The following is a 22,064-nucleotide window of genomic DNA, read 5'->3' on the forward strand; positions in this document are numbered from 1 at the left end:
CCTCCTACAGAGATTGACGCTCATTAAATAAACCTTTAAATCGATCATCAACACCACCTGACACTTATTGTCCTTTGTTGCTACCGTTTTACCAAAGAACTTCTTCGTAAAGCTTTGATCGTAGGATAAAGTGTTCCAGTTTTTGCATGTATATCTTACCAGAACACTAGAGAGTCAGAGTGTCTCCTCCAACAAATCCTTTTGAAGGTCGGACATCGTCATTGTCATTTCTCAAAGTTTGGTTCCTTTTCCTCTGACTTGGCATTATATAATCAGCTATATTCATTAATCTCATATTTTTTTTCCTTTGTTAATTTTAAATGAGTAATCTTCCTAGTATATCTTAAAGCTTAAAAGATAAGAGATAAAAAGTAATTAAAAGCTGGGAAATATGTTTTTGAACTCATGTCAAACAAATTATCTGAAAACGTTAGTCCAAGGAGCATGGATATTCTCTAAATAAATGAAAAGAAATTTCTACGAGTCGAAGTTGTCGATTTTCAAAGGAGTGATGTCATCTGCAACTTTGAACCCTCCAACGACTCTGGCAAAGAACACCATCTGTTGCTCAAGTGTATATTTGATGTTTTCCGCCTGTCAAGCAATATATAAGTAATCCAGTGTTAATTACTATTACGATCCTCAAGACTTGTTATTACTTTTTTAGTGGAAGTGATCAAAAGCCTTACCTTGCGAAAACCATGTTGTTCTCCCTCGTACTCGACAAGAGCAACAGGCAGACCTTTTTCCTTTAATGCTTTATAGATTTTACGTGATTGATCTGGAGTTACTACCTGCAATTTGTTCAGCATTTTTCATACAAATTGTTAAATATATTCGTATTCAAGGGAAAGACGTTGTAGTTAGCAAATGGAGAACTAAATCTCGAATGTAATAACAATCAAGAATCCAGAAGGTTAATCTAATCAAGCCTTTTGTTACTAGAAAGAAAAGAATAAACCAAGAGCGGAGAATATGAGAACCTTGTCTTCCAGCCCTTGGAAAAGGATGATGGGACAAGAGAACTTATCGACGAAATTGATTGGTGATCTCTCATAGAAATCCTTTTCATCTCCTGCAATTACATACTCAAGAATTTTGGCAGTCAATTTTAAAAATCAAAAAAAAAAAAAAAAAAGATAAATTCTTTCTTAATGCATTTGACTCACCAACAAGATTGTCGATATAACGGGATTCAAACTTATGACCTTCTTCTTTCAACATTTTCAAATCAGCCACCTGTGTTAACAAAAATCCAAGGCATCAGCTGTTTTATAAGGTATTCATACAACATGCATCTAGGTGAAGTGTGAAATAGTATCACGACATATATATACATAGTTCATAAAAGAAGAGGCTAGAATCTACAAAGGTGAAGTTTGATTCAGGATATATATAAGCCTCAAATCAAAACTATTATCCCACCATTGTGGTCAAAATTCCCTTTTATCTATAAGTAGTTTTACAGCAATACAAATTGCACTGAACTTATATATGATCAAAGGCTATTTGGTGTCTCTAAATTTGACTAAGTTCAATATATCCAAATTTTTTTGCTGATCCTTCCATAACTTCCAATAACTAACAAGAACTAGGGGAAAGCGAAAAAGTATAGTCATTTAGAAAAAAAAAATACAGATGCAATGGTATGTACTCACTCCGTATAAGGACGCTCCAGCTTTAAAAACATCCCTGAACGCCAATGCTGCAAGAGTTGTGTAACCTCCTGCAGAACCTCCAGATATACAGAGCCTCTTAACATCTGCCTTGCCAGAAGATACCTGCCCAAAACTAAAAATGTTTAGGAATTACTTCCGAAGTTGTTCACATAAATAGGCAAAGAAAGAACATACCAAATATTTAGCACAGCCACAACAGTCATCAACGTCGACAATTCCCCACTGCCTTAACAACCGCTCTCGATACTCTCGACCATAACCTTCAAAATAATGTTACAATTTCTTACAATAAACACACGTCCACGTGTGTGCTCACATGGCGTGAATGGGACATCACAAACAAGAATCTCATGATAAAAATACTTAAGCAAGGCTAACTATAGTGGTGAAAAAATGCAACCGTACAAGTGTACTGAATTCTGGGTAATTGTTGGAAAAGTAGAAAAACAACTTGGAACCATAACAACAAACCTGTGCTTCCACCATAATTGACATCGACAAATGCCCACCCTCTACTTGTCCAGTACTGGATATTCAGATTTAAGGACCCTCGTGATTCAGCAGTAGGTCCTCCTGCAGATTCAGATTGTCAACAAAAATGATAGATGTGGCATGCATAGCTGATTACAATATATATGCTCTGGCGAAAGCACATACATGATCTTAAGATGAACATATAGAAACTGAGTTAGTATTTTGATTAAGTTTTGAAAATAGGGATGTGGTAAAGATTAGCATACCATGACTCTTCACCAACAACGGAGGTTTCTCTTCCATGCTAGCGTTGTAGAGTGGATTGGTTGGAGGATAAAAGTAAGCATAAGTGTTCTGACCAGAAACCTCTGTTGGAAATTCAATCAACTCTGGCACACTGAAGAAAGCCTCGTACTTCAAAACATCGGGTGATGAAGACCAAACAATCTCAGAACTGAGTGCGTTCATCTTATGATGATCCAGTGTTACCTGAAATAAGAGAAACAATAAATCTACTACTGCAACTACTTTTTCATAGACGCAACTTATTTTTCAATTAAAACCTTCAATGGGAAAGATTTTTACCCTGGCAACTGATGGTGGAAGAACTGCTGACGCTCCCTCAACATAAAGGCACTGATTTCCCAAAGTCTGAAAATGGAAACACAATTCCTCGTTACTTTCAGATTAAATTGGTAATCAAATGAACAAATTTTTAAAAACTACAGAAAAAGTTATATTACAATGCTGTCAAAATCAGTTAAAGGAATATCGAGTAGAGAACATGAACCCTGTGAATCATCCACAATGCCTAGATATGACTTCCCTTTCTGCCTGCATTCAGGAACAATAAATTGTTATCAAATCAAGTATGACAGAGAATTGTTGAAAGTATTAAATTTTGGTCTGCTTGGTATTACCTATAGCTGCATGCAATTATGTTCTTCTCTTCAGAACACTCGATTATTTCATAAGAGTTTGTACCGAAAACCCATAGTGGTTTCGCAAACTCACCCTCAAGAGGATATACAGAAACAACCTCATTAGTACTTTCAATCTGTGACACAACGAGAAAAAGGGAAAACAAAAATAAGGAACAAAGTAGTAAACAATAAACATGTCTACTACATCAGAAAATTCCTTTAAGCGCCAAGTAGGTCTACTTTAAGAAAAGCTTCAAGATGGTGGCCCAATATCAATAAATACAACTAACAAAGCAAACATCTACCAGTTTTAGACGTATACATTCAGCCGAAAACAAAACTCGCTTAAACAGTATGCATCTAATGTAACAGACGCCTTTCTTTCCTCTTCCCCAACGGTTTGTTTTTAATAATTTCTGAAGGATGAGAGTACAATCTCCTCCGAGAACAAAGATTCGAATTTAAGGGTCCGTACTCGTGACCTTAGTAAAAAGCCAATGAAACCACCCCTGTTTCAAATCTAAAACTAATTCTCAGCATTACACAGCGCAAGCACACTATGAAATTTCCTACATATAAACTATAACTGGCAAATGTGAGGAATGTTTACCCATTTATGAATATTCCAAAATCCGTTCTTTCTGTCAGTTACAAAAAAGAGTTCCCCTGCACAATAAGTCAGAGATTCTCAGGTCAATGGAAACTATGAGAAATATCAAAGCTTGACAGGCTTAATTACAATATGAGGAAATATAACTTATTCACCAATTTTAGAGCTCCAATGAATCATATAATAATTTGGAGAACAATTATGATGGAATCCATTAAAGGACACTAGTTTCAGCTAATACTTCCAAGAAGTGCTTACTAGCTAAGTAAATAAAGATAAGAAGCCCAAAGCACATGCCAGAAATTTGTAGATCAACCATATCTCAGTTAAATTCACAGTCATAGTCACTTTGTCTGAAGAAGAAAGATGATTGCAAAGAGTGAAAACAGCAAGAGAGCAGAGAAAAAAGATCATTTATTTAGACGACCCTAGTTTCATCTAAAACAGCTATAACTTATTAGGAAATCTCAACTGCTAAAAGTATGAAACAAAAAAGACAGTCAGAAATCCAAGGTCAGTGCCTAAAAACTGCAGATCAATCTTTTCACAGAGGATTTGACAATAATCGAAACTGAGAGCAGTAAATTTCTGCATACTTTTCATATAAGCCAAATTACCTCTTGATGACCACTTAGGCTCAGTGGGCGATTCAACGTATTTGGGATCACAACCAGCAACACATACGCGTTTATCAATAATTCTGTAGAAAGGTGTAACTCTAATTAATAGACAATGCAAGAGAAGAAAACTATAAAGCATGGAAACCAGCTCTTCGAGATCCCCGATAAGACTCTCAGTATTAAGAATTTTGAATGAATTGCAATATGCAGAGCATTTGAAAAAAAAAAAATAGGACATGCTCACCCGCCCTTGGAAATGTACCCAACCCACAGCTCTGCTTTATCCCAAGGCATATTAGGGTGACTCCATTCAATCCATGCCAATCGCTCGCACTTGGGATCCAAACGTGGGAATGCATAGAAATCATTGCCACTCACGAGTACTTTTGGTTCTGGATCTCAAATATTAGAAAGAACAAAAGTGAGCGTCAATGATCGTTGGAAACTTGGAAACATGTTACTACATGGCATTACTGACATAACTCACATCCCCTATAGACTCTTTCAATTCGCGTAAGAACACTTTCTTTCACTAAAGTTTGATAATATACCTTCAAGTGTCTCTCCATTTAGATTGACCTCCACAATTGTCGTTATTGGGTTTGATCTGTCCTGACGACCATCTACAAACACCAGCCAAACAGCCAACATGTAAATCTTGATAAATTAAACATCACACACCACCCAAAACTAAACACTAGATCACAAACCAACCTTCCCTAACAGTAATATAACGATTAAAGCGTGAATCAAAGACTCCATCTGCGTAAGTAACAGCTGGTTCCCCATAATCTGGAGTAATTGGCTTCGGAGATGAATCTACAATCAAGTAAACAACATCAGAACTTGCCAACATGGAATCTGCATTGATAGAATCAGTGAAGAGTGTTATCATCTATCACCTTTATCAGTAAGGTCTTGCTTGTAAAGTCGCTGATCCTTGTAATTAGAGAAAACAAGTTTGTCATCTGATGAAATCCTGAACGCACCACCACCGTATTCTTGAGTTACAGTCCTCACAGCGAAGTCCTTTGGAGTAATATCAGTTGTTTCATCTCCTTGGATCACCAAAACTCCTCTCCTTCAATCATACAAATAAACACACACAAAAAAAAAAACCCCAATCAAGCTTGAATAATCAAATTAGGGTTTTCGCAATCGATGTCTGATATCAAGTGGAATCGAATACCCGGATTCATTGGGACGAGACTCGAGCAAGACGAGACGGCCACGAGAATCAACGGCGGTGCCGCCAAGACGCTTCGAAGCTCCGGAAACTGTGTCCGCAGTGATCGGAGACTTCCAGGAGCCATATGGAGCGGTGGTTATAGCCTCGACACCGTCGGGGGAAGAAGAAGAAGACATGGATGCCAAGGAACGAGATGGTTTGAGCGTAAAGCGATTGAATCGTCTGATCGAAGCCGATGAGTATGAAGAAACGAAGAATTTGTGAGCGGAAGCACAAGGGAAGCGAGTGAGTGTGAGTGAGACAATGCGATTGAGTGAAGTCAACAACACTGCCATTTATTTTTTTACTCATTGGTTCTTTTCTCCTTTGATTCTTTTAGTTTTTATCATTAACTGACATTTGCTATATAACATAACATGCGACACGTCTTCTTACTAGATCAATAAATCTTGATAACTTGTCACACATGTTTTATTCATACTTTCAAGAAACTTAGGGGAGGATCTTATGTAGAAATGGACGAGCTTTGCAAACGGCTTGTAACGGAATAGCTTTGGGTACTGTGTTACCAACTCCTTCCTTCATATCCACTTCCTCATTTCCAACTCTTTCCCATTCAAAGCATTGTATCAACGACCCGAGAGCGAGCCCCACGATCCGTTGAGCAAGACCCGAGCCAGGACACGCTCTTCTACCTAATCCAAACGCCAAAAGCTTTTGTGCTTCCTCTTCTTTCTCAAACCGCTCTGGTTTAAAGCTATCTGGATCATCCCATGTGTTTGGATCCCTGTGTATGGCCCATGCATTCACCAACAAGGTCGTGCCACGTGGCATATCGTAGGATCCCACCTTGCAATCTTCGGATGCCATGTGTGGGACTAACAATGGTGTTGCCGGGTGTAGCCGGAGGGTCTCGAGAACGATGTTCTTGAGATATGGTAGCTCGCTAAGATCTGATTCTTGGATAAGGCGGTCTAAACCAACTCGGTTATCGATTTCTGCTCTGGCTTTAGATAATACGTCAGGATGGTTGAGCAAATTGGATAGTGCCCATTCTAGAGTAACCGCTGATGTGTTAGTCCCTGCTATTACCATTATCTGCATTAACGTGTTACTTTAGTAATGTAATGTAAAACCAAACAATATATCTTTCACCTAATAGTAATTAAAAGGTAAAACAGTATAATTAAGTTAAGGAAAAAGAAATAAACCAGTATGATGCCTTTGATGATTTGATCGGTGTAATACTCAGTGTCAGATTTTTGGAGAACAAGCAAATGATCAATCATTGTAGTACCAGTTTCTTGTTGTTGTCCACGTTTATCGTCAATAAGACCTTGTAAAAACTTGTCTGTGTTCTCCCCTAACTTCTTAACCCTTTTTTCATAGCTTGAGAACAGTCTCAGGACCGGAACGTAGTCAACGGCGTTGCCTGAACTTGTGTTAGCCCCAACATCTGCGACCAACTTACGAACACGTTTGGCTTCTTCCTCATCGGTTGTTTCTTCGCCGTAGTATCGTTTCCCTGTCATCATTCTCATTATGTTGTTGAATGTCAAGTCCATAAGCATTGGTTTCATCTCCACCACCGTATTTTCAGTTCCTACAATTATTAAAAAGAATAGAAGAAACATCGAATCTCACTAATTTGTAAGGAAAATAATAATTGAGTGGACCAACCTTTCTTCGTGTAAGATTTGAAAAAAGAATATTGAAATTTTATAGTTTGCAAAACCAATTCTTAATAATTAAGTTAACTCATTGGATACCATTGTTTGAACAAGCTATCTCATATCATCCACACAAGCCTTATTGGATACAACTTCTTTTTCTCTTTTTCCTTTTTTTGGCGGCTCCACTTAAAAACCAGATTTTAACCTTATACTAAAAGAGAGTGGAGAACCTGGATTCTTAAGTAAGTGGCTAAGTGTGACTAAAGCTACAAAACTATTGGTCAATATAACACTAAGACAGCACCACAATAAATGAAAAAGTTGACAATATCAACAAATTTTCCTTACGATAGAATCACATCTATAGCATTAACACATATATTACCTGCGGAACGGAAGAGGCGGCTTATGAGGCGGCGTACTTCATCGGTACGGACATAAAGAAAGCAGTTAAGGCGGTGGGTGGAGAAGATCTCGATGGTGCAGAGGCGACGGAGGTTGCGCCAGTGATCACCGTAAGGTGCGGCGATCATGTTTGTGTTATTGTACCCAACGTGCTTCCCGATGATAACATGAGGCCGGTTGGCTAAAACAACGTCGTTCTTGCCAAAGCACTCCTCGGCCGCAACCGCATATGAGGACACCACGTAGACTAGACGGGAGCCAAGTCGGAGGGACATCACGCCGCCACCGCCGTTGCGGTCGAGGGACTCGGAGAAGGAGCGGAGGGTGCGGTGGATGGGCGGCTTCAGGAGGCGTAGGTGGCCTATTACCGGCAACCATCCCGGTGGAGAGGGGGGAAAATTCTGTTTCTTATGTTTCAAGAACTTGAGATAGATTATCAAGAAGATGAGAGAGAAAATAGTGTAGAGGACAACTCCAATGTAGTTTTCTTCCATTAATTGTTTGCTTCTTTTTATTCTTCTCTCCAGTAAAGTTGTTTTATATACATGAATGAAGAAGTGTTGAAAAATCAAAGAGGTGGTTATATATCTAATTCGAATATCAGCACGTTGGGAAATCAGGAGGATTTATAAATAAGAATTAAGAAAATTGGGATTGTGATGGGATGTGACCAAATAAAATGTATGCACTTTAAATATTTATATACTATGATAATAGAAGTATAATACTCCCTCCGTTTCATAATATAGGATGTTTAGAGAAATATTTTTGTTTCATAATATAGGATGTTTCCAACTTTCTATGCAAATTTTAGATTAATTTTAGATTTTATATTATGCAGTATTGTTTATGATTGGTTAAACTTTTTAAAAGTAACTATTTTTTTATATGCGTGTTTTAACTAAAACATCCTATATTGAAACAAAGGGAGTATAACATTTTTAAATAGGGTTAGTTGTAAAAGTAGTATATTTTTTGAAATTAATAGGATTTATAGTACATTTACTATTCACAATTTGCAAAGTGGATGTCAGGGTGTGTGATGTGTGAGAGTGTGATAGGTAAGAGAGAAAAAGATGGGAAAAGTGGGAGTGGTGTGAGAGTGAAGAAAAAAATTATTTTTAATATTTTAATATTTATTCATTTTTATTATTTTTTTCTTTTTCACCTTAACATAATTATTTAATTAACTGGTAGTGTAATTTTAAAAAAAACTTTTCACATACAATAATTTTTTTTCTTTATAATTTGGTATGCATTGTTTTATTATTTTAAATATATTTTTTATCACAATTGATGTATATGATTGTTCTGTACATGTTTATTGCTTGATTGTTCTAATCTATACACATTTATGGCTGGATGGTTTTGATCTGTACATGTTTATGGTTGGATGATTTTAATTATACAGCCATAAACGTGTACACATCAAAACAATCCAGCAATAAACGTGAACAGAACAATTACATACATCAGTTTTTTTTTCTCAACATAGTACAAGATCAGTTCAAACAAGCCAATTGGAAGGAAAATCGTTTACATAGGTGACTAAATGCAATACTGAACGAACATGTCGCGCCAGCTTATCCATTCTACCATTCTGCAAACGAGGGATCAAGACAAAGGAAAAGGTGATGAATTCATCTTTATCAGCTTCAATCTCATCCAGATAAATCTTGAAGGCATATCAAATTACATACATCAGTTGTGATATAAAATATATTTAAAATTATAAAACAAAATGCATATCAAATTATAAAAAAATAGATTTTTTGTATTTGAAAAGATTTTTTTTTAAATTACATTAACAGTTATTTGAATAGTTATGATAAAATAAAAAATTAAAAAATTAATAAAAAATTTTGAAATGACTGAAACAAAATGCATGTAAAACTATAAAGAGAAAAACTTATATTTTTTTTGTATCTGAATTTTTTTTTCAAATTATTTAAATGATTAGAATTTAGGGGAAATGAGAAAAAAAAATTATCTCACACACTCCACAGTCCGCCACGACAACACACATAACCCTTTCTATTTCACAAATGTACTACTTCTCCTATTTTGAATATTGAATGTACTAGTTTGCATATAAAGTTTCATAAATGTACTATATTCCAACATATCTCTTTTAAATATTACAAAAGGCGTGGTTAATATACAAGTTTTTGTTCTTTTTCTTGTAATTTTATCAACTTTCACAATACACTCGACTATTTTATTATCAACGTAAAGATTACCATCCAGATGATCACACTCATATTGGAGAATCCTTGCTTGCCAACAGTGGCGCAGAGCTAGGAATTACTCGTATAGGGGTTAATATTTTTTCTAATAACCAAAATCTATTAAAAAAAAATTTTGTGGGGTCAATAAATACATTTGTAACTATTTTTTAAGGTTCAGTATGCATATTTTCATGATTTTTTCCGTTTTTTTATCTAAAAGTACAAGTAATTTTTTTTTTTTGTAAATCCATAAGGGTCAATTGACCCCATGCTAGTACACTACCTCCGCCACCGAGCCCTGAAATATTCATTTCAATCCGCTTTTTATGATGATGATCGTAGCCTGTTACAGCTTACGGTTCAACAAGTATGAGGAACTCCAAACTCGTAGTCTCATAGGGTTTACATGGCTGTCGCTTATAGGAATAAGAACTCAAATAAATAAAAAAATTCTTTCTTTATTATCTTAGTGAAACTTGCTCAAAACACTAAGCTCTCTCTCACACATAATTCTCTTAGCTTTCAAGCTTACAAATCTCTCTCTCACAATAGAAAAACCAAAACACACAGCTTCTATTTTATAAGCTTTTAGAATTCTATTTTTCCTTTTCCTTTAAAGGATAATTTCCTAAACTCTCTCCTAAGAATATGTTACAATCTCAACTTTAACATATTCTAGTTTTAGCCGCTTTTAGGCTTGCTTGGTCTTCAAGCTTAACTTAACAATCTTCCCTTTAAGCTTGATGTCAATCCCCTTCACTTCTTGAACTCCAATGAGATCTCTCATCTCTTTGAACTTGTTTCTACCAAGTCCTTTAGTTAGAATGTCCACCTTTTGTAAACTCCCGGGAACATGCTCCACATCTATATGCTCGTTTTCGACACTATCTCATATGAAATGGAATCTCCTGTGAATGTGTTTACTCTTCCCATGGAACACTGGATTCCTTGTGAGAGCTAAAGCTGATCTGTTGTCTATCCGTACCATTGGCTTTTGACTCTCTTCTCCGATGACTTTGCTTAACAAATCTTGCAGCCATATTGCATGTTTCGCAGCCTCCGTCGCTGCCATAAACTCAGCTTCGCAGGATGATAAGGCAACGATCTCTTGTTTTTGAGAACACCATGTTATGGGACACTCATTGAAGTAAAACACGTGCCCTGAAGTACTCTTACCATCATCTTCATCGACGTTATGGCTGCTGTCGCTATAGCCAATCAACCCACTAGTGTTCCCTCGCCTAAATCTGAGACCAAACGTTGTCGTTCCTTGTAGATACCTCAATACTTGCTTAAGTGCTGCTGCATGTGACTCTTTTGGCTCTTGCATGTATCTACTTAGAACCCCAACACTGTAAGAAAACTCTAGACGCGTGTATAGCAGATATCTCAGACAACCAATGTTTCTTCTGTATTGCTTCTCGTTTACTGATCTCTCACCTTGTGCTTTACAGAGTTTCAGACCTTGATCCATCGGTATGTGAACAGGATTGCACTCTTTCATACCAGTCTCCTCTAGAATTTTAAGTGCATATCTTTCTTGTCTTAGAGTGATTCCTTCCTTGTTTTGTTCGACCTCTATTCCTAGATAGTAAGACAGTAGACCAAGATCACTCATCTCAAACTTGGTTGACATACCTCGTTTGAACTCTAATATTAGATCAAGACAAGAACCAGTCACTAATAGATCATCCACATAGACTGCTACTACAAGTAGATTCTCCTTGTCTCGTTTCCTGTAAATAGAGGGCTCTTTGGAGCATTTAACAAAACCCAACTCCTTCAAGATCTGATTTAATTTGTTGTTCCATGCTCTTGGCGCCTGCCTTAAACCGTACAAAGCTTTATGCAACTTGTAAACTTTGTGTTCACTTCCACTTACAACAAATCCTTCCGGTTGGCTAACATAGACGTATTCCCTTAATTCATCATGGAGAAATGATGTTTTAACATCGAGATGATGTATCTCCCATCCCTTAGAAGCTGCAAAAGAAATTATGAAATGTATGGTTTCAATACGAGCTACTGGGGCAAACACTTCATCATAATCTATCCCATGTCTTTGAACAAAGCCTTTCGCGACCAACCTAGCTTTGTATTTGTTTACACTGCCATCAGAGTTGTGTTTGACCTTAAAAACTCACTTTAAGCCTATCGGTTTTGAACCATGTGGAAGATTAACTAACGACCATGTTTTATTTTTCTCGATTGAGAATAACTCTACTCCACATGCATCCCTCCGAACCGTTAGCTCCATAGCCTCTTCATAGCTCAATGGTTCTTCGTCTAATGTCAACAGGTGTTCACCCTCTAAATCCGCAAGGATAACATCATCTTCTAAGTAACCTGGTAGCTTACTTTATCTAGCTGATCTTCTAAGAGCTACTGGTTGTTGCTCTGTCTCATCATCGTCGGAAACCTCAACAATTTATGGCATCGCTTTCTCTTCCTCCTAGTTGTTTCCATTACCTCTCTCACTACTTGCTATTGAGCTTTGAACATTCTGTGGTTCCCTAATACCATTGATCCCTGTTTTTCCGAACATGAGTTTGAACCCACCAGGTTCACTAATATCACCTTTGACACTGTTCCACTTCCAACTCCTATTCTCCTCGAAAATCACATCTCTACTAACCGTTACTCTTCTTGTTGTTGGATCAAGAAGTCGATATGCCTTTGATCTTGGCTCTATCCCGAGGTACACTAACGTCTTTGATCTATCATCCAGATTCTTAAGATGTGGCGTCTCTACTCTTGTGTAACCAATACACCCGAACACCCTAAGATGATTGATATTCGGTTTCTTTCCCTTAAGCGCCTCATAGGGTGCCTGTTTGTTCAAAGCTCTAGTTGCGACTCTGTTTATTAAATATGTTGCATGCCTCACTGCTTCTCCCCATAAGAAATTTGGAACACTCATGTGCTTAAGAATGCTCCTAGTCATCTCCATTAGTGTCCTAATTCTTCTTTCAACAACTCTGTTTTGTTGAGGCGAGTATGGAGCTATTAGGTATCTCTGAATTCCGTTCTTTTCACAAAAATCTTTGAACTCAAGTGAAGTGAATTCTCCTCCTCTGTCTGTTCGGAATGTTTTGATTAGCAGCCCCGTCTCTTGTTCATCTGTTGCTTTGAACACCTTGAATCTTTTGAAAGCCTCACTTTTCTCTTTTAGAAGAAGTGACCACGTGTACCGTGAATGATCGCCTATCAAGACAAAGATATACTTCTTCTGCGAGGCTGTAGAGGGTGTGATAGGACCACAGAGATCCCCATGTACAAGTTCCAAAAGTTTTGATGCTCGGAATGATGTAGCTTGGGGAAAACCTATCTTTGTTTGTTTCGCAGGCAGACAATATTCACAAGTATCCTTTGCAACTTCTATCCTCGGTATACCTGTAACCACTTCTTCTTTGACCATCATCTTCATTGTGTTAGAATTAGCAGAAGAGATTTGTAGTTTGAGTAGATTAAAGAGAGTTTTGTGTGTTGAACAAAGAGAATGTGAGAAAAGATAAGATTCTATTAGAATATCCTTTTACAACATGTGAATACAACCTTAAATAGGTGAACCAAATAGGGCAACCCCTTTTACTGAAATAGAAACAAACGATAGAGACATTAAGAGAGAGAGAGAGAAGCGTTCCCAAGCTGATAACGACCCCTTCGAAGTCAACTTGCTCACCCGTGACTCTTTTTCTCTTCTTCTTCCTAACGGCTAGATTAGAGACTTCTCGAATACATGATGGGCTTGATGGACTTCACTTCTTCTCTTCTCTTTGTGTCATCAAGAGGCCCGGCCTTATTGTAAGTGTGTACGGACGTCCGTACGGTACGGTCGGCCCTCCGACTTTAGCTTGATCAATACTCCCCTCAAGCTTAGCCGAGTGTAATGGCTAAGCTTGGAACTCGTGAAGCATCACCTCATTAAAACCCTTAACTTAGAAAACCTCATGGGACAAAACTATGTTAAGGGAAAAGAGTGTGATGTCCACGAATTAGAGGAGTAAATCAAAGATGAGTAAGGTCAACAAGCCCAAGTTTGCTGTGAATGTGTTCGCAAACCTTGGGACATGCAGCCTTTGTGAAAATGTGGGCCAGTTGGTCTCCACTCCGAGTATGGCACGACAAGACTACTCCTTCTTCTATCTTTTCACGAACCTTGTGGCAATCCACTTTTATGTGCTTGGTTCGCTCATGAAAGACCGAATTAGTAGCTTTGAGGATAGCGGCTTTGTTGTCACAGTGCATAGTAATTGGTTGCTTTGTCTCAATGCCAAGATCCTTGAGTAATCCCTTCAACCATGTCAATTCACTCGTTAGCTTCCTCATAGCGTGATATTCAGCCTCAGCACTCGAACATGAGACCACTTTTTGCTTCTTTGATTTCCATGTCACTAAGTTGCCTCCTACAAACGTGCAATACCCAGTGGTGGAGCGATTATCCAAGGTGTCACCAGCATAATCCGCATCATAGTAACCGACTAACTCTGTGTTGGAATTCTTGCCCATCCAAATGCCTTGTCCCGGGTGCCCTCTGAGATAGCTTAGAATCCTTTCGACCATGCTCCATTGGTACTTAGTCGGAGCCTTCATGTGTTGACTTACCTGATTCACATCATAGCATATGTCAGGTCTTGTAATGGTAAGATATATTAGCTTACCTACAAGTCTTCTATAGCGTGTGACATCCTCATACGGCTCAGCCAACGGTTCTCGCGGTTTTCCCTCCTGAGCTCTAAGACTCTCCCCCTTTCGCTTGAGCTGATAGTCCTCATCAAGTGGTGTGAGAGCCGGTTTAGCGCCAATTTTACTTTTCAGCCAAGAGATCGAGGGTGTACTTTCTTTGTGATAGAAATAAGCCTTCCGGGGAACGACAGATTTCAATCCCAAGAAAGTATTTCATCTCTCCAAGATCTTTAATATCAAAAACAGACTTAAGGAAGAGTTTAATATCTGAGATACCGTCCTTGTTGTCACCGGAGATGATGATATCATCGACATAAATCAAGACAACCACAATGCCAAGGTCGCTTTGTAGTGTAAACAAGCTGTGATCAGCTTCAGACCGGCGAAACCCACGATCTTTCAGGGTAGAACTAAGCTTGTGGTACCAAGCTCGCGGAGACTGCTTGAGGCCATAAATGGCTTTACGAAGTCGGAGAACTTTCCCTGGGGAAACAATATCTTCAAGACTCGGTGGTGGAGTCATGTAGACTTCATCTTCGAGTTCGCCTTGGAGAAAAGCGTTCTTGACGTCCATTTACCACAATTCCCACGATAGATTGGTGGCGAAGGAAAGAACTACCCGAATCGTATGTAACTATGCCACATGAGCGAATGTCTCCTTGTAATCCTTTCCATATGTGAACCACAAAATGTTTGGTGGTATGGATTGATGGATGTATGCAATGGTGAGATATGAAATGAATGGATGGCAGGGTGTTTCAATTCCCCTTATGCAATTGTAGTACAAGAGGTGTCAATCCAATCTGAGGGTTGTGAACAATCAAGATGTGTATATGAGCCTAAGTTAAGCCAAATGTGCAAAGGATGTTTGTCACTAACAATCCTATTAATGAAATGTAAAGAGCAGAAAGTAAAGCTACTAGAACTAGATGCTAAATGTGAATGGAACAGAATGATTATTACTATTATGAAGCTAGAACAGAAATAGAAATTATACTAATGAACTAATGCAAGGCAATAATGAACGGGACAATAAGTAAATGCAATAGAAATGCAAATAGAATGAGACTAGAGATAAGACATGACAACTACAAATCATAAACAAGAGTTCTGGGGATGAACTCGAGCAAGCACTCGATCGAGTGCAGGGTCGAGCTGGGCAAATCCGTGAAACAGAGCAATACAAGAAAAACAGAGCAACACAAGAACGAATCAAACAACAATCAAACAGCAGGATTAAGACTTAAAAATCAATAAACAAGGAAGGCCTTGAGGAGGGATTCATGGGCTGGACTAATGAATGAGGTCATTTAACTTGGTCAACAAATCTCAAGCAAACTTTGAGCTAATCTCTAGACATATAAATCTAAGACATGTTTGATCCACTCTCATGGCAAGAAACAATCAAACCTATGCATCTCTAGACTTGTTCTCACAAAGAAAAGAATCTACACAAGAAGGCATTAAGCAATATGTCTCATACCAAACAAGACCTCTAATCTCTTAGCAAGCCTAATGGTAAGCTCTAGATTTAGCCTTATCTATGCTCCTTAAACATTGGTGTGATGCTAGGATGCTTGAAATCAAACCCTAACCTCTCAGTTCAGAATTAGCATTAAGAACATCTAGCCTAGAAGAGATTCTACCACAATCAAGCTTGACCAAAGCAAACAAACCTCAAACACAGCCCAGCCTAACCCATCCTCAAGATCCTAAGCTACTACTCACAAGAACACATGATGAACATCAAAGTCATAAACTCAGAAAATACTGAAAGTTGCATCAAATGAAAGATAAAACAAAGATCTAAAATATTCAAGAAGGAATCAAATATGAATTCTTAATATCTTGAAAGTTATGAAACCAACAAAATCCAAGAATCTTATGTTTTCTCTCTTAAAAGAGTACAAGATCTAAGAAAAATAAAAGTGCAAAAGGAATAATTCCCAAAAGGGTAAAAACTAGGTTTCTGACTATTCAAAAAAGCTAGACTCTTCGTGGCTGCTGGGTACAAGGTCTTTAAATAGAAAAAGTAGTGGTAGCCCTAAAAATGCTAAAAGACAAAATAGCTAGGCGACTGAGCCAACTCGACTCGGTGCTCGGTCGAGTGACCGGTCGAGTTGGCTTCTCTCGTGCAGCTTCCATTCGGTCGAGTCCCTCTCTGCACACGGTCGAGTGTCTGGTCGAGTGTGGGGTTGAGTGGGACTCTGAACCTTGGTTCTTCAGCCTTAACTTACTTGCTTTCCCTTCATGATTGCCTCACTTCTCCTCAGCATTGCTTCCATGCTCCTTAAGCTCCAAAATCATCTGATTATGCATGAAAAGATGCAAATGAAATGCAACTATACTCTAATGCATGATTAGTGCTAAAGCTATGCAATAATGGTCAAAATGGACAGCAAAAGATGCAAAAGATGTGAATATACTACGGAAAAACAGGGTAAAATATATGAACATCAACACCCCCAAACTTAGTCTTTGCTTGCCCTCAAGCAAATAAACAAGACATAAGAAGGTAGGTGAGGTTTGAAAGTGGGATCTCAGCTCCTAAAGCTTGCAAATAGACCATCTAGAATCAATGTCCAAGTTACTAGTACTATGATGCAAGTTGAAAGAGCTGTACTTAAAGATTTTAGACAAGCATATCACAACCTTTACTGATTTGAGCCTTAGATGTCCACATGCATTCAAATCAACCATTTCCTTTAACATTCATTAATCAAGAACATGAATCAATTCTATGCAATGCTTAAACTCATTTGGCTTGGAGATAAAGGTTTAGAGACAATGATGGTCTCTTTTTAGAGTGGGACTTATCAGTATCAAGGTTCTCTCATAAAAATGGATTGAGCTTTAGAAGAATGCTAAAGGTAAGAACACTTAGACACATACAAGAACAAAACCTTGTCTACCCAAAGGCACCCAAAGTGTTTATCCTATCAATCTAAACCCAAATGATCCTAGTGCTACCCTTTAACTTCTTCTTTTCTCTTTCACCCTTTTCTCTTTTTGGTTTTCAAGTCTTAGGAGAGGTTTCTTATTTGATCTTTCTAGTGGGATGGGGGATTCTTACTTATTTGCTATGGTTCTCTTTTCTTCTTATTCTTAAGACATACAAGCTTTTTGCTAGACTTTTCTTTTCTTTCTTTTCTTTTCTTTAACTAGAACCATCTTCAACAATTTTTACTTCCCATCCGTTCACTAGACTTTGCTTAAACACATTCTCCTCTTAAAGACTCTACCCTTTTTCTTTCTCTTTTTCCTCTTTTCTTTTCAAAACAGCTAAGTCCCAAACCCAACAATTGAACCACCTAGTCCTATCTAGTTTGAAAAATGCAAACTATAACTACACAAGGTTTTATTCTTGCCGGTTAAAACCTAACACTTTCTACCAAGCTCAATCCCAAAAATAGGCCTCACACACACAAGAATAAACATGGCTTGAAAGAAGGGTTGTTTAAGGGGTAGGGAAACTGATATCAATGGTTTAATCAGCTACTTGGATCAACAAGAGTGGTAAAAAGGAGAAAGATGATCCAAATATGTATATGGTATCCATGAGTTTAAAACAATGCACACATTGATAACTGAAATTCAATATTAGGTTCTTATAAATAGGAAATGGTGTCAAATCACAACATGCTTTAATTTAGACCAAATACAATGCAGGAATTCAAGGCTTGGTTCAATCTTATGCTTCTAACCACTCAACTAGCATCAAAGTACTATTAACTTGGGCATTGATCCTAGTCTAGTGAATTAAGCAAGCTAACAAGGGAAAACTCATCATAGATCCTTAATGCAAATATTATACAATCCTAAATGAAACATGCTAAACAAGATCCTAATATGCAATGCAAACTACATGAACACTCTTTTTTTTTTTTATAAAGATTTTTGCAAAATTTATTTTTTTTCATATTTTTAGGGTTTTTCTATGCCTTAGATGCTTATGCAAATACTAATATGAGGATGCTAAAAATTTGAAATAAGAACACAAAACACAATGTCAAATGCTATCTCAAACCCTCCCCCAAACTTAAATCACACAGTCCCCTGTGTGAAAGAAACTTGTAAGAGGATTCAAGACCAAAAACAAAACACAATTTCAAATGCATTGATATTTACAAGTGAAGGTGATAGTGGTACCTCAAGGGTTGTGGAAGAAGTTGTCCAGATCCATTTGCATGCTGTCAAAGGAGTGGTTGGGGGCTTGTTGGTGACTTGGAGATGGAGATTGGGGCAGCTCGACGATAGCGATCGACCGTGACTCGGTCGAGTGCGTGCTCGAGTGGGGGGGGGTCGAGCTGGACTGTGTGTATCCCTCTCTTCTTCTGTTTAGACTCCCTTGCTTCCCTGACCATGCAAATACCAAGACAAAAGTCAAAATACCAAAATCCTAAGCAATATATACAGAGATACCTTAGGGACTTCCTCCCTAGTGAGCTTGTTTAAAGTCACTAAGCTTGACTTCTATAGATCTTCAAGCTTGAGGGGCATCCTTGAGAAGCATTGAGCACTTCTCATGTGTCTCCTTCTCTCCTAAATACTTCTTAACTCTCTGACCATTAACTGTAAACTCACTGCCATCTTTGTTGAGAAGTGTGACAGCTCCATATGGTAAAATCTCTTTTATTTCAAAAGGACCTCCCCATCTACTTTTCAACTTCCCAGGGAATAACTTGAGTTTTGAATTGTAAAGCAAGGCTTGGTCTCCAGCCTTTAGGTCTTTGATGAGAATCTTCTTATCATGGAAGGCCTTAGTCCTTTCCTTGTAAATTTTGGAGTTTTCATAAGCTTCCAATCTGATCTCCTCAAGTTCATGCAAATCAAGGCTTCTCTTAGCTTGTGCTGTTTCAAGATCCAAGTTCAAAAGTTTGATTGCCCATAGAGCCTTGTACACAACTTCAACTGGGAGGTGACAAGACTTTCCATACACAAGCTGGAATGGGGTTCTTCCTATAGGTGTTTTGAAAGCTGTCCTATAAGTCCAAAGTGTTTCATCAAGTTTACTAGACCAGTCCTTCCTTGTTGCTCCTACTATTCTTGATAGAATGGCCTTGATCTGTTTGTTTGACACCTCAACTTGCCCACTTGTTTGAGGGTGATAGGCTGTAGACACCTTGTGCTTAACTCCATACTTCCTTAGCATTCCTTCAAAGATCTTGTTGATGAAGTGTGTTCCTCCATCACTTATTACAACTCTTGGGATTCCATACCTTGGAAATATTATGGTCTTGAAAAGTTTGAGAACCACCTTATGATCATTAGTGGGGCTGGCAATGGCTTCCACCCATTTGGAGACATAGTCCACTGCTACTAAGATGTAGCAGTGGACTCCATACTTCCTTAGCATTCCTTCAAAGATCTTGTTGATGAAGTGTGTTCCTCCATCACTTATTACAACTCTTGGGATTCCATACCTTGGAAATATTATGGTCTTGAAAAGTTTGAGAACCACCTTATGATCATTAGTGGGGCTGGCAATGACTTCCACCCATTTGGAAACATAGTTCACTGCTACTAAGATGTAGACATTCCCATTTGAAGGAGGATTAAAAGGTCTCATGAAATCAATTCCCCACACATCAAATATCTCAACTTCAAGAATTGGATTTTGAGGCATCTCATTCCTTCTTGTTATATTCCCCATTCTTTGGCAAGCATCACACTTTGTGATGAACTTGTGGGTGTCCTTGAATAATGTAGGCCACTATAGGCCAGCTTGTAAGACTTTTTGGACTGTCTTAAAGGTTGCAAAATGGCCTCCATAAGCAGAACCATGGCAATTTCCTAACACTCCTTCAACTTCATTCTCTGCTATGCACCTTCTAAACAATCCATCTGATCCCTTCTTGTATAAGTAAGGTTCATCCCAATAGTATCCATTGATGTCCTTGAGGAGCTTCTTCTTCCTATAGGGGTCCATGTATGTTGGGACTTCTTCACACACTTTGTAATTGACTATATCAGCATACCAAGGCAGATCCTCACTCTCAAGTGCCATCCACTCCTCCATCTCATCCTGCTCGATCGGGCACCCAAACACACTCGGCCGAGTGCCTGTTCGAGTGGGTGGTCGAGTTGTGGGCCGTGTTTTCCCAATCAGCATCAGTTTCTCCTCAGGCGTTGAATCATCAATTGGAATCTCCTCTTCTATCCTCATCCTGGACAAGTGATCAGCTACTCCATTCTCTATCCCCTTTTTATCAACTATTTTCATGTCAAACTCTTGGAGAAGCAAAATCCATCTCAACAACCTTGGTTTTGTATCCTTCTTTGAGTAGATGTGCCTCAAAGCAGCATGATCAGTGTACACAATTACCTTGGACCCTACTAAGTAGCTTCTGAATTTTTCAAAGGCAAATACCACTGCTAGGAGCTCTTTCTCTGTTGTTGAATATCTTCCTTGAGTTTCATCCGAGGTTCTACTTGCATAATAAATCACATGCAGCCTCTTATCTTTTTTCTGTCCTAGGACTGCTCCTACTGCAAAGTCTGAAGCATCACATATAATCTCAAATGGAAGATCCCAGTTTGGAGCTTGGACTATTGGAGCTGAAATCAAAGCAGCCTTGATCTCCTTGAAAGCCTTCAAGCAATCTTCATCAAAGTTGAACTCAGTTTCCTTACAAAGCAACCTTGTCAATGGCCTAGCTATCTTTGAGAAGTCCTTGATGAATCTTCTATAAAACCCAGCATGACCAAGAAAACTTCTTATGTCCTTGACTGTTTTTGGTGGTTGAAGTTGAACCATGACTTCTATCTTTGCCTTATCAACCTCAATGCCCTTTTCTGAAATCTTATGTCCAAGGACTATCCCTTCTTCAACCATGAAGTAACATTTCTCACAGTTCAAAACTAGATTTGTCTCCTCACATCTCTTTAAAACCCTGCACAAATTAGCAAGACAAGAAGAAAACGAATCTCCATAGACAGAGAAGTCATCTATAAAAACTTCAACAACATCTTCAATGAGATCAGAGAAAATAGACATCATGCATCTTTGAAAAGTTGCTAGTGCATTACATAATCCAAATGGCATCCTTCTATAGGCAAAAGTACCATATGGACATGTGAATGTTGTCTTCTCTTGATCATTAGGATGAATAGGGATTTAGAAAAATCCAAAATATCCATCCAAGAAACAGTAGTGAGTGTGGTTAGCTAATCTTTCTAACATTTGATCAATGAAAGGAAGAGGAAAATGATCTTTCCTAGTGGTTGAATTAAGCTTTCTATAATAAATGCACATTCTATGTCCTGTAATGGTTCTAGTGGGAATTAACTCATCATGATCATTCTTTACTACACTAATTCCTCCTTTTTTAGGGACACAATGAACTGGTGAAACCCAAGTATTATTAGAGATAGGATAGATTACACCAGCATCAAGCAACTTAAGGATGTCTTTTTTAACTACTTCTTTTAGGTTGGGGTTTAACCTTCTTTGAGGTTCAATGCTGGAGTAAGATTCATTTTCAAGATGGATTCTATGCATGCAGAGACTAGTGTGAGAGTCCTTAAATGTCATCCAAGGTATAACCAATAGCTTTTCTATACTTTCTTAGCTCAAC

General features: G+C 38.1%; 2 protein-coding genes across 3 annotated transcripts; both read right to left on the reverse strand.

The window, feature by feature from the left end:
* Positions 1–358: 358 nt before the first annotated feature.
* LOC104732567 (peptidase uncH) lies at positions 359–5,850 on the reverse strand. Of its 2 annotated transcripts, none has more exons than XM_087477842.1 (18): positions 5,496–5,850; positions 5,209–5,387; positions 5,021–5,125; positions 4,858–4,929; positions 4,551–4,698; positions 4,304–4,386; positions 3,687–3,742; positions 3,074–3,210; positions 2,897–2,987; positions 2,739–2,804; positions 2,420–2,642; positions 2,151–2,252; positions 1,854–1,939; positions 1,659–1,781; positions 1,170–1,239; positions 984–1,075; positions 690–794; positions 359–594 (listed from the first exon to the last, which is right to left on the reverse strand). In XM_087477842.1, exons 1-18 carry the CDS (start codon positions 5,828–5,830, stop codon positions 478–480), a joined length of 2,190 nt encoding a protein of 729 aa, XP_087333968.1. In that variant the 5' UTR covers positions 5,831–5,850; the 3' UTR covers positions 359–477. The 2 variants fall into 2 exon arrangements, with proteins under 2 accessions (XP_087333968.1, XP_087333967.1); XM_087477841.1 differs by having other exon boundaries at positions 4,551–4,704; positions 5,496–5,830.
* Positions 5,810–8,245, reverse strand: LOC104719303 (cytochrome P450 81D1). The gene is made up of 3 exons (XM_010452129.3): positions 7,554–8,245; positions 6,707–7,098; positions 5,810–6,593 (listed from the first exon to the last, which is right to left on the reverse strand). Exons 1-3 carry the CDS (start codon positions 8,065–8,067, stop codon positions 5,988–5,990), a joined length of 1,512 nt encoding a protein of 503 aa, XP_010450431.2. The 5' UTR covers positions 8,068–8,245; the 3' UTR covers positions 5,810–5,987.
* Between the last annotated feature and the right edge of the window lie 13,819 nt (positions 8,246–22,064).

The sequence above is a fragment of the Camelina sativa genome, chromosome 12, assembly GCF_030686135.1.
Source record: "Camelina sativa cultivar CO46 ecotype springtype chromosome 12, ASM3068613v1".
Taxonomy (NCBI): Eukaryota; Viridiplantae; Streptophyta; class Magnoliopsida; order Brassicales; family Brassicaceae; genus Camelina; species Camelina sativa.